Source organism: Myotis lucifugus, unplaced genomic scaffold, assembly GCF_000147115.1.
Source record: "Myotis lucifugus unplaced genomic scaffold, Myoluc2.0 scaffold_45, whole genome shotgun sequence".
Classification (NCBI taxonomy): Eukaryota; Metazoa; Chordata; class Mammalia; order Chiroptera; family Vespertilionidae; genus Myotis; species Myotis lucifugus.
In genome coordinates, this window is record NW_005871093.1 from 2,603,697 (window position 1) to 2,620,857 (window position 17,161).

Consider the following 17,161-nt stretch of genomic DNA (forward strand, 5'->3'; position numbering starts at 1 on the left):
TGCCAAGGAAGGCACTAACCTCTGATTTTCCAAGGATCAATTACATTCTGGTTTTGAGCACAGAGATTTTAAGTATTGGAGTGTCAATGACTTGAGCCACAAAAAAAGCCCTTAAAGTACCACTGGTAAATAATCATCTTTGTGATGGTTTTTGAATTTCACTTTAATCAAATCCAGTAAGACGTCCCAAATATCATTTATCCTTTAACAATCAACTCTCAATCTCTAAATCCTGGCTTTTACTTTAATCACTCATGAAAATTCCATTATTCAAGTGCTGATTATGGTCCGTCTTGCTGTGCACCAAGCAGCACAATCACGAAGCCCACAGGCTGCTCTCCACCCTGGAACGGAGTCAGACAGGGGTCTGGAAGTAGCGGGCGCTGAGTCAGACTGCCTGGGTCTGCACTGGCAAGTTATCTAGCCTCTTCAAGCCTCAGTTTGTTCACTTGTAAACGGGATGATGGTGGTAGTGTCTCCTTCACGTGGGGTTGGAGGAATTCAATGAGATGAGTATAAAATGCTTAGAGTAGTTCTTGGTCCTTAGTAACTCTGCCATTTTTGTTATAAAAAAGAGGTTTTGTTTTTGTTTTGTTTTGTTTTGTTTTTTATCAAGAACTAGTTGTTTTGTTCTCTATATGCGTCCCTATTTCTTGGCCCTCTGTGATGGACAGAGCACATACTCAAACCCTAGAAAAGGGTCCACCAATTCATAGGATGAAATCCCATTAGTTCACTATTACTTGGTTGGAATTCTTGGGTAGCAACTGCCTGGTGAACACTGAATTATGAAACATTGGTGGTGGTGGGGGGTGGGTGGGTAGAAACAACATCATACAAAGAGTTCATCTCAAGGAGATTAAAAGGTACTTAAGGAGCCACAAAAATAATTTTTTCACAGCTTTCTTTTAAATGGGGAAGTAAATGGGTAGATCTGGATATATAACCTTGTTTAGCCAATAACTAGCTACAGTCTTATCAAGGTACTTTCAACTTTCTGGGCCTTGTTTTCCTGTTAAAACACAGAGTCAACCCTGCCAAGTTCTGTGGTGGTGAATGAATGAGGTGCAGCACAGGCACCTTTAGTCTGACTTTGCAGCACCGGCTGGAAGGGAAGGGAGTGTGCACTATCTTCAAATCCTCCAAGGCCCTGGCCAGGGAGTTCAGTTGGTTAGAGCATTGTCTCGATACACCAAGGATACAATACCTCTCTCCCCTCTCTCTCTCTCTCAAATCAATTAATAAAAATTTTTAGATCCTTCAAGAACTTTCATTTCCCTTCCCTTTGAAGGGGTGTTTTCTAATTCCTGTCTATGCAGGAAGTGTGTAACTTACTTGTTCATAAGCTTCTAGAACTTTCACCCCAAGGTGCAGGAAGAGATGGCATGAGCCAGCACAGAGGAGAGTGACATAGTAGTGCTCACAGCGCCAGGGAGTCTTCAGAGCCACAGACCAAAGCAGATACCATCAAGGGTGGAAGGAAGGAGCTGTGCCCTGGAGCCCTCCCTGACACAGAGGGACAGGAGCTGAGGGGACCTGCAAAGCCCTGCAGAGAATATCCCCTTGGAGCTTCTCTGATGGAGGCCGGCCTTCCCTCTGGGTGCCCCTCGGGCAAGCTAGCTGCACACTGTGGGAAAGATGAGCCAGGGGTCCTGAGGACGGGTCTCTATGCTGTGGGGCATCCAAGATGGGAAAGGGCTGTTGGGAGTCTGGGATTCTCTTCTGTTTCTGGTTTCCTGTTTGCACGACTTCATCCCTCCTCACTGAAGTTAAGGAATGAAGAGGAAAGACAGAGGGGAAAGAGAAAAACACCCTGAAACACAGTGGGAACACTCGTTCATACATGCCTCCGTTTATTAAATAGCACCTATACTGTGTCTTGGCACTGTGGTCACGTGGATGAGTGAGGCACAGTGCCAATCCTCAAGGTAATGACCGTCCAATGGAAGAAACACACACACGGAGCATTTTACCCTGGTATATGGACTGTGACGGAGATATGCTTAGATGTTATGGAAGGACTTCGAGAAGGCATATCTCAAACCTAGGATTGCGTAGCGGGAGGTAGGGAGGTATCAGAGAAGCTAAGCTGTCCATGGCAGTAGCACCTCAATGCGTTTGATGTGACTGCAGCGGGACCGGGAAGCCATCAGGAAGAAGTGGCAGTGTGAACCAAGACACAGAGCAAAGCGGTGGGAGGCATTGCCAGCACTGGGTGGCTGCCAGGAGGAGACAAGCTCCCCGCACACAGAGCCAGACAACAGCCAGGCAGTCAGCGTGCAGTGGATGGTGTGGACTCCTGGCTACAGAGCAGGCGACAGCTGTACTTCTCAGGACCAGGAGGGAGGTGTTGGTCTTCCTGGGGACCTGTCTTTTCCGTCACCCCCCACTTATTCTACCTACTCATCTTGTTTCGTAATTCCTAGGTAAACACGGAGTCTACCTTCATAGTTAAAGTCCTTGGAAGGGACAATGGCTCAATGGGGTGGGGCAGTTTCAGAATGGCTAGGCTGCCAATGGTCCTCCCAAGAAGGGGGGCCTGTGATGGAGAGCTCCAACCTGATTTTGCGAGGCCACGTATAGAAGTTGGAAAGCCTGGCACACTTTCAAAGAAACTACCACTCAAGGGCAGAACAGTGAGGAAGTGGAAGTGGACTCCGAGTATCACTGAGGTTTGGCAAGCGCTGACTGAGGAGGCAGCGAAGCTGTCTGTCTGTCCTAGGAGGCTATGGCCTTACAGGCATTGTGGGGAAAAGTGGTCTGGAAGATTTTCCAGATGGAGGATGAACAAGATGACCTACAATTACTCACCCTACCCTGCCATGCTATGGTTCTAATCCCAATAAATGCGGGGAGCCCTCTGTTCTACACCAGACACCTCCACAAATGCTTTCAGATGCAGGTGACAAGGAGTAGGCAAGACCAGAAGACTTCAGAAAACAGTGCGAGGCTTTGTTTGCAAACTTCCCTGAGCCAAGGCACGCTGGACCCTGCTTTGCACACAGCCACCTGTCTACTTATCTGAGACAAGTAATAGCATATGCTGGGGGCGGGGGGCACAGCAGGCGGCCCGAGGAGCCAAGAGGTCTTTCCCTGCATGATTTCCCAGTTAACTGTATTCTTGAATGACTTTGAAGAAAAAAGTCCCTTCTGAAAACATCCCAGAGACTGGGAGAAGGAGGGAGTTTCAAGCAGTATTGGTAATTCTAAACCTGTCAAATGGTTTTGGGGGGTGGAACTACTGCCAGCCAAATGTCATCTTTGCTTATTCTTGATAAACTTGCTAAAATGTCTCCTAATCCTCAAAAGGTTCTAAGCCATGTTGATCATCTTTTAAAATAAGGTCACTGAATTTAGAAAGCCAGGAAGACTGCAATTCTCCAAGTGTGTTAACACCATCCAGCCCAGCAGATCCATCTAAAGTCAGGCACTTTTAAAATAATCCAACTCTTGTGGCCTGCTCTCAAAACATGCTCTAGTGCAGCAGACGCCAACTGGTGGTCCGTGGACCACTGGTGGTCCGTGAGATCCAAAAGGTTGGCGACCGCTGTGACTAGTGCATGGGACCTAGGAGATAGGTAAGGTTGGGTCTTGAATTGGGCATGACCCTAGGACAGAGTAGGAACTGAGGAATGTGCGAAATCAGGAAAACCCAGTGGCAGGCAATGGGAAAAGTCCCCAGAACGCAGTGACAAGACAATTAGGCTGCTCTTTCTGATGCCTCATATTATTTCTGTAAGTAGGTATTTTGCCTTTACCTTTTCAATGCATCTCATTGATTTCTACTCTGCCATGTCTAACTTACTGCCTTGCTTCAGATTCCCACCCAGCTCTCTTTCAAGCCCACTCACTGCATAAAAACCAAGGTTTAACTAGAATTATTGGGGGATCACTTTGTCAGTTATATAATTGTCCAACCATGATCCTGTACACTTAAAACAAATACTAAAAACAAATAGAGTCATGTTTCAGGACCTGGATCAGGGTAAGGCAAATGAGGTGCCTAGGGCTCACAATTTAAGGAGGCACTCAGTCTCGGGGCTGTGAGTACCAACCTTGATCTTGCATGACCCCCACAGGGATTGCTCCCTTAAATTCTGTGCATTAGGTGCCTCACCTAAGTCCTGGCCCTGTTATGTTACTAAGCTCATGGAGGGCTTCCTTCCCCTCCTCATCTCTCAGCACTCTCACCATCCCACACGGAATCCCTGTTTAACACAGTCCCCTTCATGAAGGCCCTGCCTTCTCTGTATCCCTGGAAAGCTCTTATAATTGACTTGAGTCCCATTCATACGTATAAAACTCCCCTTACATGTTCCACTAAAACCACCACTTAGTTTTCCTTCCTCTATTTTCCACCGCACACCCTGTATACATGTCTTTTGTGACACTTATCACATAGTGTAATCTTTAACTGTTTATGTGTCAGTTGCTTGAGGTTACAGTGCAGTGGGGGTACTTAGTATATTTCCACCGATGCACCCCCAGAGACTACCATAAGTCCTAGCATACAGTTCACCTTCAATAAATGTTTGCTGAGTAGATGAATGTGCATTCTGTTGAATATACAACTTAGTTCTTCCTTTTCTCCTTTAAACAGGATCCATTTCAGGGTCCAAAGCAACAATATGAGACTTCCAACCATGAGAGAAGGAACCAGACCAGTCTATCAAATCACAGAGAGGCCTGTGTGTCCAGGCTGCTATCTGTATCCTGACAGCGTGACCTGAAGGGTTTATTTACCATAGTGCAACTGGCTATCATGAGCAAAGCTAGCACATCTGTTAGACATCATTGACAATGATGGTTAAATATTCTATTTTTGCTTACTTTAATTAAATATCATGAAAACATCACAGGGAGTTTGTAGAAGTCATTTGTATACACTTAATCTAGCTGCTTGGAGAGAGGTGTTGCATAGTGTCCTACCTTTGAAACTGGGGAACGTCCATAAATGAACTTAACTGGACTGATTCCTTCCCACCTCTCCTCTTAGAAACAAATCTGTATTTTTGGTCATTTAAGAAAATACAATATATTTTCCAACTTTAGAACAAAAATCCAGCTTGGTGGATAACAAGCCTTATAGTGAACTGCTAGTGACCAGTCGGGCTGGTTTTAAGGCAAAGCAGAGGAGAATGGGTAGCAAGAGGGAGGAGCAGAGGACCTTTCTGTCAGTACGTGCAGCTATGTAAGCGGGGCAGGGTGGTCAGGAGGTAGAAGAGGTCCAGACTGGCACTGACCACCACGGTAGCCATAGTCACAAGGGCTATTTAAGTTCAAGCTAATTAAAATTAGTAAGATTAAAAATTTGGTTCCTCAGTCTCCCATTTCAAGTGCTATACAGCCACATGTAGCGAGTGCCTATTGCATGAACAATTCAGGCACTTCCATCACCACGGGAAGTTCTCGTGGACAGTAATGGTATGGACAGAGGAAAGACATCTTCTTGGCCTCCACAATCTCGTGAGCAAGAATGTCTATTTCTTTCCCTGGTTCATAATAATTATTTGCACACACTCACCATTTTATCATCCATCTTCTTACAAGCAAGTAGCTTCCCCAAAAGTGGCAATAGTTTACAGACTACGGGACCAGAGGTTATCATTAGAGTTTCCTTTCCAATTAAAAACAAACATTATTAACAGATAATCAGTCAGCTCACTTAAAAACTGTGAGTTGATGGATGGCCACTAGAACCTTGAGAACAGTTCAAAAATGAGTGTGGCACCTATGGAGGACGCCAAGGCAGAGAGCAGGAGAGACAAAGCCCTGAATGCACAGATCAGCAAAAACTGTGGGCACTGCTGGCCCTGTAGGGGCTGAGAAACAAGCCCATAGGCCCAGGAGCCCAAGTGCATTTTGATTCTAATATGCAGTAGGCTTCATGCCCCCAGAAGGGGCAGCCATGCTGCACTGTAGCTGTTCCAGGCCCATGTCTCCAACTTCAAAATGAAAGAAATCAGGGAAACAGATTCTGCAGCTGAAGTGATAAACTGAGAACTGCCAATTAATGAATATTTCCAAGCATTTTCTCCAGCTATACTGGCACCGGCAAGTCAACAAGTTGTCCATTTCTTGTCCTTTCTCCTCGTGTTTTATATAAACACAGATTCCATTCTTTAAGGAGGTGCATGGAAAATCCTAAAATCCAATCTGAAAGGGAAGCCAAGGGCATTCTTTTCCAAGCATTAGATTGGTTTCACATGAGGTGATTAGACTCTTTCCTGCTAATTGCACTAGAAAGAACTAATTAGAAAAATCTACCATTCGGCTAATGAGAGCTGGGCCCTCACTATCTCAGTGCTGAACTTCTCAGGTTGTAAAATATCACAGTTTTTCGCATGCCCCCTCTGCGAAAGTTGTCATTGTGTTAAATTCCAGCAGTTAGGCTAGGCAATAAATAACAAGGCAGCATTTACAAAATGCCTACACACGCTGTATAGTTCACTGCCACTCTGCCCGTGATTTCTTACTGTTTCACAAGGGTAATATGATAGATCAAAGACTGTTAACTAGCAGGATATCGAACTGGTAATGAATTCTGCCTCATTTCTCAGCACAACCTTTTCAATGCCTTTGTGTCTTTTATTCTGGGGCCCTTTAATGCAGAATAAGGATTTTCACATGTAATGTTGCTACTCTGAGAATTGTTCATTAAAAAGCAATGATATCACCTGATTGGGGCTCACGTCCCTGCCAAAGGTGGTAGTATTTACCAGCGATGAGATTAATGAAGAGCTAATAAATCAGAGTCCCTTATTATACAATAAACGCATTATATAGCAAACATCGTACAGTATAAGTAAACACTGGAAATAGGAAATCAGCCATATTTTTGGAGAGGGCCGGAGTAAAGCTTTCTTAGAAGACTAAGTTCAGAAGAGGGCTTTGAATTTCAGATGATTTACATCGTAAGTCCACTTGGACATTTCAGGAACACTATTAAAAATGTCTCTGCAGCTCAACACCCTTCCTACACCTCCAAAAAAGCACTCTTTCCTAAAGAGTCTTGCTGGCAGGAGCCCAGGTCCTATAGGCTGCAAGATGATGTGTGAAATTAGCAGAATGTAAATGTCAGAACTTCTGCCTTTGGAATTAAATGCTGGAGATTCTCTCTGGATCTAGAGTCCCCAGACCCTGCCCCAAGGTAGAAGGTTTCAAGAAGACAGATGTTCATATGTTTGAGTTTACCGAGAATGCTGACCTCACCCCTAGGTCTCCAAGAATAAGAACTAAACTCACCTTCCCTAGCAACTGCTGGAGAGCAGAGGTGCTCACTTGCCATGCAGGTATGTGTCACACAGTCTGTTCTCATTCACTCAGGACTTGACTCAGTGGGGTATGAATTAAGAGTGATTTGGGGGTTATTCTGTTGCTCATAAGCAGAGAGTGTGAAAGAGTACTGAGATCAGTCCTTCCATTGTGCCCTTCATTGTGTAAGGTTTGGGGAAACCGGAGGTTTCAGTTCTAGATGTACCTCATCCCTTTGCATAGTTCTCCTGACAGTTATGCTGCATTGTTTAAAAAAACTGTACTAGTATCATTCCAAAGGCTACGTTTCTATGGTGTGTGTGTTCATACATGGACACACGTAGGCAATGAAAGAGAAAAACTAACAGCACAGCACCTGTAAGTGTATTATTATGTCCGTTTTACAGATGAGACATCAGAGGCTCAGGGACATTAGGTAGTTTGTTTGGGACTAAACAGCTAAGTAACAGAGCTGCAATTTCCACCCTGTCCTCAGCTTCAAATTACTTCTCTTTTTCTCTCAACGTGTCTCTAGCACCCTCAAACCTGCTTAGTGCAGTTAGCAGCACTGTTGTGCCTGGAATTTCACTATAACACTTAATTTTGCTCACCATATTTTTTAAAGGCAGCCATGATAAATTAATCGGCATCTCTTTGTAAGAAACAGGAAGAAACCAGATATTAAAACAATTGTCAGAACTTAAATTCTCACTAGATTGAACTGAATGAGTCTTCCTGTGACAATCTAAAGTCCAATTTTTTGTGTCAAGATTTTCATCCTGACCTCTTCATGAGCCAAAAATACCCAAGCCCCTTTCTCTACCATTCCCCAAACAATATGAAACCCTCAGAAGTAAAACATAACTGAACCTTTTAGAAAACCTTAGTCCTCACTCCCAGGTATTATTTTTAACAATTCAGTAACTTGCTCTGTTCACATGGTCAAGAAACCAGATTCCACTTTGGTATTCAACAGGAGTGTTAGACTGTCTGTTTTCATTAATTGCATCAGCCTTATTAATACAATAGATGGCCCACAAGTGAGGAGAGATCCAAATTCTAGGAAAGACTGTTAATATCACATAATTAGAAAGAAGCTACTGGAAAAGAGATTACTTCAGATTCTATGTTGAGTAAATTGACATATTGTTTTGAAAAAACAGAGGTTTAATGACAATATCCAATATCCAGTCAAATTCATACAGAGAAACAGAAACTATTATACCAGCCCTCCTAGACAATACCAATAGCAAGCAGCATTTAAATAAATACTTTAGTAGGTTCCTTTTTAAAATATAATCAATATTCACAATATTATTCTTTGTTTTTCAAATGAAAAAAAAAATACAACAAGAAAAAGAGATGAGGCAGAGGGAATGGGTTGCAGGGGTGGGCAAACTTTTTGACTCGAGGGCCATAATGGGTTCTTAAACTGGACCGGAGGGCCAGAACAAAAGCATGGATGGAGTGTTTGTGTGAACTAATATAAATTCAAAGTAAACATCATTACATAAAAGGGTACGGTCTTTTTTTTTTTTAGTTTTATTCATTTCAAACGGGCCGGATCCGGCCCGCGGGCCGTAGTTTGCCCACGGCTGGGTTAGGGAATGGTCTGGTACAAAAGGTGCTGCGAGAAAGGCCCACTTCTACCACTTCTACTGAAGGGCCCTTTCAAGAAAGCACATGTCTGCCCAGAACCAATCCAGACACAGCCTAAGAGACAGGAATGCAGAGGGACTCACTCCTGCGCTGGTGTCGTCATCACTGTTGTTTATCACTGATTCTTTCTGGACTCTAATTGGGAAGAATAAAAGGTATCATGGTTACACCTGATGTTTAGACACAGGCAATATTAGGCATATCCAGCATGACAGGCTTGGGATTCACAGGTAGGAGACCCAACAGCAGTTACACCATTCAGCAACACTGTCATGGAATTTTCCAATGATCTCCCAACCTTTAAAGAGAAAAATTTGCTCCTTTGTTATATTTTCTTAAAAGACAGTCTCTACTATCGGTAATATTGGCTGTGTCTAAACATCAAGTGCAACCATGATACCCTTTAATAGTTAATCCTCCAACATATAATTAGGCATTCACATGACAATCAAAACCATGACTATATTTCATGTTTGCCTTCCCTTTCAAGCCCTCTTCTAGAGGGGCACTTACTCTGTCAAATCTGCTATAGTAATCAAAACATTGAAATTACTTCTTTCCACACTAAATATACTGGAACTGGTTGTTTGATTAAATGTAGAGCAGAGAGTGCAATTTGCTAAATTACAAGTATTCTGAACATGTAAATATAGTTTAATTACTGCAATTAAAGAAGATTACTGGAGATTGGCAGATGGGAATGTAATGCTGTTTTAATTAGAGTTTTTAATGCACTGTAACATAAGCATAATATTAACCCTTTATCCTAGAAGAGGTAGCTGGTCTTTGAAAAATTAGTATTTAAAAATGTACTAGTGCTAGTGACTCCTAACAAGGCTAGACTTTCATTCCACCTGAAAGCCTATCAGGGAGGAGGATCTTGACTTCTAAGAAAAGTAAACTGAGGCAGAGAGCAATGACAGACAATATATCTGCGAAAGTCCCAACTGTGAACACACGTGCAAGTATGCGTGAATGCATGTGAGCACACAGAGAAACATCCCATACCAGGCACTTCTCATAAAAAGAGAATACTGCCACCCTGTCACAGACTGAAGGGGCGTCCATGCCATGAAGGTTTCATGGAGCCCATGTTTAGCAAACACCAGAAGGGAGAATATTTCAAAAATGCACTTACTTCTTAAAAATACATTTATTTGCCTTTGAGAAAATTACAGCACTGATGCAGCTGACACTCTACAGAGGGAGGTCTGTTGTTGTTGCTGTTATTGTTGTTGTTATTATTACTCACCTTCCAGAACAGTCTTTGCTCCATAAAGCAATAATCCAGAACGTAAGAAGCAATCTTTGTCATCTTGAAAGCTATCGCTGGCAACATTTTGTCCATTTAAGTCAATAGCCTATTAGAAATTCTAATTGAAAGTTCAATAGTCAGCTTGGAGCCTTACAATAGAGGTTGCCTTTTGGAAAGCCATTTAAAGTCTTAATCTCTTTATCATTTGGTATTTTGAAGCCTAACTTTGTTCTTGTTAGGCAGATCAATGGCATTAATTTACAAAATGGGGGAAAATGTCACCCTTCATCCTTTAAGTCTCAGCTCAGTGAAGAGCAGCATAAGCGAATCTGATCACTGCTTTCTCACATTAGCAGCAAACGGTGCCATGGGAGGCTTGACCTACAAATTTTAATTACTGCATGAAAAATTCAGTTCCTGGAGATGCAGAGACTTGAGCCAAAGAAGGGCCCACCTTGTGCCTGTCTGCTGAGTGCTAAGTCTTCAAGGACTGGATTTCTGAATCAATGGCAAACACCACAGTCAATGAAAGGGGTTCTACGTCCAAGAATGAGCCACAAACTTCAAAACAAAGCAAGACCAAGGCAGAAGATGCCGAGGCAGATGAGTAAGCTTCTATGCGAAAATCCAGGGAAGAGAATATGTTTACATTTTACTAAGCAGATAGTGTCTTGTGGGTCATACACATACCTATGAATTGACAAAAAAATGTTATCATGAAGCTAATCAATTAAGAGTTTCAGCCTCAGAGGCAACAACCTCCCTGCAAAACCAGAGAGGCAGCCGAAGTGCACTTCGGCTGGAAGCATTCCTAGCAAATGCGCACTCGGTGGAAGTAACTATTTTCACCTCAAACAAAAGGAACAGATTCTGAGTGTGTAGACAAGGGGGCTAATTGGTGGTGGCAGAAAAGCCAATAAAGATAAGTCACCTAAAAAGTAAGGCCACAAGTAGTGCGCAGTAAGCTTACTACTGCTGCGGTGAGCAGAACGAAGGGGCAGCTGTCAGCGTCTGCATCCTGGCCGCTAAGGCAGCAGACCTGAACAATGTCAGCTTACATGTGGGCAAAGACGATTACAGTAAACATATGCATTTGCCAATATCAATTAGAAACCATCCCTTAACACGCACATACTTACATCTGTCCTTTAAAAAGGGATGGATGGGGAGCTACAGAGGAATGTTAACAGCGGCTTACCCTGTGGGAGGAGAAGCATGTTCAGGTGGGTCAGTGGCTTTTCCTTTGTAGTTTGTATACTTTAAAAAAATTATTTATTTATTTTTAAATCATAACTAACCTGGATGGCTTTCCTAATTGTTAACAAAGCAACTTTTTAAAAAAGAAAAACGAAATCTCTATTTGATGTTCCAGCATAAAAGTCTGTGTTCTTTTTATAATGTGAAAACTCTATTTGCTTCCAAAATGTAGACTTTTAAGTTTTGTCTACTTATCTACGTTAGGTGCTTGCTGCAATGAAAGAGCTATGTTAACTGTTAAGTCTTAGTAAATCATTTCACATATCCAGTCTCAATTTGACGGGGCAGCATTTTCTATGTGCTGCACACAGGGCCCAGTACTGGCCCATGTGCAGTTAGCTTCTTCATTAACGCTGCCTGAGGACAAGGATAAGGAAATAATGGCCTCACCACTATGGATGTGGCCACACCTGCTGTTGGCTAAAACTCAGAAGTCAAATAGCGTTCCGATTACAGAATGACATCCATCCTCTCATTTCTGATCTCCATTGATCTCCACTTCCTTCTTATCCAAGAGAGGCCTCACTGGCACCTCCTGACACGGACAGCTGGAATTCTGTGACCAAGTATCCTAATGAAAAAGCCATTATCATTTGTACCAAGTGCTCCTGGGCTTTTGTCCCTGCACTGAGGTCAAGAGTATGCTGGAACGTCTCTAGAAAGGACAGAGGCTCCTGGCTCAAGAGCTAAAGAGTCACAACCTTGACATGCCATGGCCACTGACACAGATAGGCTGGTGCTTGGGCTAAGGTCCACTATGGAGGGAGCAGAATCCCGCGGGAATGGCCTTTTGGAGAAGAACACGAACTAGAACAAGTGTAGGGAGGGGAGCGGCTGGCCTGAGTGTGGGCCATGGGAGTGTGCAGTAAGGTGAACTTGGAGCACTTAATGAGCACACAGCTCCCAGCACAGCCAGAACCCACCCTCTGCTGACATTCCAAGAAAAGGCTTAGGGGCACGCACAGCAAAAATTACAGTCATGAAGATGGAAAAGAACACATGCTCAATTTAAGCAAGCCTGGGATGCCAAGGCTCCGCTTCCCCGAAGAGTGGCATTTTCAAAGCCCACACATCATAACAGCTTTGAATTCTGAGACGCCTGAACAGGAAGCCCCCGAGGTTCCATCTGTCTCCCTGACTAGAGAGACAGCTGAGGAGCCATGCTGCTGTCTGGAAGCGGCTGGCAGAGATCTCAGGAACCTTGGCCCGGGAGCGAGGAATGTGCAGTTCATTCTTCCCTCCAGTCTAATTTGTAGCCCTGACAAAAGCTGTTGGCTTGTTACCAGGCCTGTCTCTGTAGGTAACTAGAAATGAACTACCAAATAGAACTGGCTCCCTTCCTAAATTTGTTTTTATTCCTAAATTTTAAAAAATCATAGAATTCATCATATGGTATTAAATAAATCCAATACTTCCTTTGTTCTACATGTCACCTGACTGACAAAATTACAAAGGAAATACTGCTAGATGAATGTGCAAGTCAATAGAAGAGATGAAGAGGAGACACCAAAGTGGAGAGTAATGAGCTGAAGCCATGATTCCGAGTTCCACAGGGTTCATAAGCCCTAAGGAGCTCCAGATGTTGACTGGATAAAAGCATTCTAGCACTCAAGGGCCTTCCAACCATTCTCAGAATCTGCCCTTTCCCAGCTTGCTATCTTAGTCCTCTGCTCTGCAATATTTTCTTCCAGGGACTCAGACTGTGCAGTAATCTCTGCAGATACTACTCATGTTCTCAGCACTATACTTTAGCTACTTACTTCTCTGGGCTCCACATTTCTTTTTATATCAATCCTACTCTTTCTTCAAGGTTCTACCTACCACATGTTCATCTCAAATGGGGTAGGAATAGCATTTGACAAAACCCAACACCCTTTCAGGGTAAAAACTATAATTTGAAGGGAAGTTCCTTAACACAATAAAGAAGAACCCACAGCTAACATCATGATGGTAAAATACTGAAAGCTTTCCCCCTAAGATCATCACTAAGATAAGGATGTCTGCATTCGCCATTGCTATTGAACACTTTACTGGAAGTTCTATCTAGAGCAATTAGGCAAGAAAATAAACAAAAGGCATCTCTGTTCACAGATGAAATGATTCTACTAGTATATATAGAAAATCCCAAAGTTAATAAAATTAATTCAGCTAAGTAGCAAGGTACAAGACCAACACATAAAGGTCAGTTGTGTTTCTATATATCAGCAATGCTCCATCCAGAAAGGAAATTGAGAAAACTATTCATTTACAATGGCATCCAAAAGGATACAATACCTAGGAAATAATTTAGCCAAAGAGGTCAAAGATTTGTACACTGAAAACTGTAAAACTAAAGACCCAAATAAAAAAAAAATCCATATTCATGATTGGAAGACTCAATATGGTTAAGATGTAGACACTACCCAAAATGATCTACAGATTTAATGCAATCCTATCAAAATTCCAATGGCCTTTTGGCAGAAATGGAAATGCCAACCCTCAAATTTGTATGGAATTATAAGGGTCTCTAAAGACCCAAACCAATCTTGAAAAAGAAAAGTTAGCTCACGCTTCCTGATTTCAATGCTTACTACAAAACTGCGGTAATTAAAACTGTGTGGTCCTGGCATAAGAACAGACATAGGGTGAATAGAATCAAGGGCCCAGAAATAAATATCTATGGCCAATTGATTTAGATCAGGGTTCACAGACCATTCAACAAGGAAAGGCTTCAGCAAATGGTGCTGGGACAACTAGAATGCCACATGCAAAAGAATAAATTTGGACCCCAACCTCATACCATGTACAAAAATTACCTCAATATGGATTAACAGCCTAAATGTAAGAGCTGAAACCATAAAACCCTTAGAAGAAAACACAGAGATATCCTCATGACCCTGGATTTGGCAATGGATTCATAGATATGATACTAGGAAAATGAACAGTAAAATAAAAGATAAATTGAACTTCATAGAAATTAAAAACTTTGTGCAATGAAAAATATAACCTATACAATGGGGGAAATTTGAAAATTATATATCTGATAAGGGTCTAGTATCCAGAATATATAAATAATTTTTAGAAATCACCAATAAAAGTACAAACAATCCAATTTAAAAATAGGTAAAGTGCTTGAGTAGGCATTTCTTCAGAGAAGATATATGAACACATGAAAATACATTAAAAGAATGCTCAATATCGGTAGTCAAAATAGGAAAATGCACATCAAAACCACTTTATATCCACTAGGGTGGCTCTAAAAAAAAAAAAAGAAACAGAAAATGGAAAATAGCCAAGTGTTGGAGAGGATCTGGAGAAAATAGAATCCTCATATACTGCTGGTTGGAATTAAAAATGGTTCAGTAACTATGAATTTGCCAATTCTTCAAAAAGTTAAATATAAAATTACCATATGACCCTGCCATTCTACTCCTAGGTATATACCCAAAGGAAATGAAACAGGTACTTAGATAAGCACATGTACACAGGTGTTCCTAACAGCCCTATTTAGAATAGTCAAAAGGTAGAAATGGCCCAAATGCCCATCGGTGGATGTACGGATAAACCAATGGTATATACATACATTAGAATATTATTCAGTCAGAAAAAGGAAGGAAGCAATGATACATGCTATAATCTGGACGAACCTACAAAACATTGTGCTAAGTAAAGAAAGCTAGACAAATAGGTCACATATAGCGTGCTTCCATTTATATGAAACTAGAGGCCCGATGCAGGAAGATTCATGCAATAATAGGCCTTCCTTCCTCTGCCTGCTGGCACTGGCTTCCCTCCAGCCCCCGGGACCCGGGCCTTCACTCTGGCCACTGCCTTCCGCCTTCGCTCCGGCCCTGCCGCCCTCCTATAGCTCTCTCCACCCCCTCATAGCAGGTGTCCCGCCCCCCGCCCCACCCTGGCTCCTCCGTGCCTGCGCGCACGCTGCCCAGAAGCCTCAAGTGGCGCAGAACACCTGCATTGTCACCATGGCGACGACGCAAGCATCCCAGCCAGGCCGCCGCCATCTTTGTCACATCAATTTGCATATTCCCTCCTTATTGGCTGTGGGTGCCGCCATCTTTTGTCATGGTGTGATGGCCAATTTGCATATTCTGTCTTTATTAGATAGGATATTCAGAACAAATAAGTCTTTAGAGACAGAACACAGATGAGGGTGGCAGAGCTAGCAGGAAGGGGAGAATAAACAGACAGCGAGAGATGGAAATATTTTGGAACTAGAAGGAGGTAGTGGTTGCATGACCTTATGGATATACTAAATGCCACTGACTTATTTACTGATTTTATGTTATGTGAATTTCACTTCAATAAACTATTATTTAAAAAAAGAAATACATTTCCCATTTTCTAAAATCTTTTATCACAAACTAATGGTTTAGACCAGGGGTGGGCAAACTTTTTGACTCGAGGGCCACAATGGGTTCTTAAACTGGACCGGAGGGCTGGAACAAAAGCATGGATGGAGTGTTTGTGTGAACTAATATAAATTCAAAGTAAACATCATTACATAAAAGGGTACGGTCTTTTTTTTTTTAGTTTTATTCATTTCAAACAGGCCGGATCCGGCCCGCGGGCTGTAGTTTGCCCACGGCTGGTTTAGACTCTTTCATTACTGCTGAATATAGTTAATTTTATTTACAGTTTATTTGTTTTTACACAGAAACTCCTTGAGGGCAAGGCCTGCAACTTTCACCTATTCCTGTCCCTGGACATCTAGCCCCACTAGCTTATCCCCAGCACGTACCCAAAAAAGTTGTTCAAGTGATTCTGACATGAACTCACTGTATTTTACTTTCCTTACCTAAAAGCTTTCTGGAGTAGAAAGCTTAAGCCTATTTTTAAAATCCAATATATCAGAAAGTCCTATCCTGTTTGTCAAATAAGAATCCTTAAGCGGAGCCTCTCTCGGTTGTCGTGATACTGAGTTACAAACATGAGGCACAGCTGAATTCAGTGGTTGGAAGCCGAGTCCCCAGAGCTGACTGTGGGGGTTGGAAACTTTTCTCAATATTCAGAAAGGCTGAAAAAGAACCTCATATCCCTCCACCAAAGCTGCAGAGGCCAAAAAACACCAAGTGGCTTTCCTTTGGCAGAAAAGATGTCATCATAGTCATTTTATGCTAATGACTATATGGATGTGAGTAGTGAAATGAAAATTAAATGATAAATTTTACATAACAAATGTGGGTCAGTGGATAATACAGTACAAAACAGGGAGTCTAAGGAGCAGATGGCAACAGAAGAGACTCGTACAGGAAGATGGTTTAGACCAACGGCACCTTCATAGTTTTTTCAAGGAATAGTTTGATGCCAGGGCATCTAAATCTATGAATTACAGGTTGCTGAACTAGCTATGCATCTTTTTCAGAAAGAAAAATCTCAAAGGGAGAATCAGAGGTTGCACAAAACTCTGAGAAAATGTCACAAGTTACCTTCTACTATCCCCTAAGTCCCCAGATCCTCCCCGCTCCACGTTAGAAGTGCTATTTCCAAGGCCATTTTCTTTGGAAGAACAAACCTGTACAGAGCCGGGTCTGAAGGTTGTTCTGAATTTTCCCTTCCACCATAACCAGCTCCCCAACACTCATGCGGAGGCAGACAGGTAGCTCAGCTCCTGAGGCTGTTCCAGAAGCCAGTGTCCTGTGGGCGTGCTGAGGAAAGGGGTCCGTAACAAGTCAGGAAGACAGCACTGGGAACACAAAGGGCTCTGTTTAGGAACCCGCCAATGTCCCTGTTATCCCA

At 42.5% G+C, this 17,161-nt stretch overlaps 1 protein-coding gene across 1 annotated transcript in view; it reads right to left on the reverse strand.

Annotated features, from left to right (window-relative positions):
• LOC111825885 overlaps window positions 1-17,161 on the reverse strand; it is a 699,632-nt gene that overhangs the window by 1,806 nt on the left and 680,665 nt on the right. Inside the window, exon 6 of the mRNA XM_023753412.1 lies at window positions 16,938-17,070. Coding sequence (XP_023609180.1) covers window positions 16,938-17,070 — 133 coding nt within the window. The remainder of the gene's footprint in view (window positions 1-16,937; window positions 17,071-17,161) is intronic.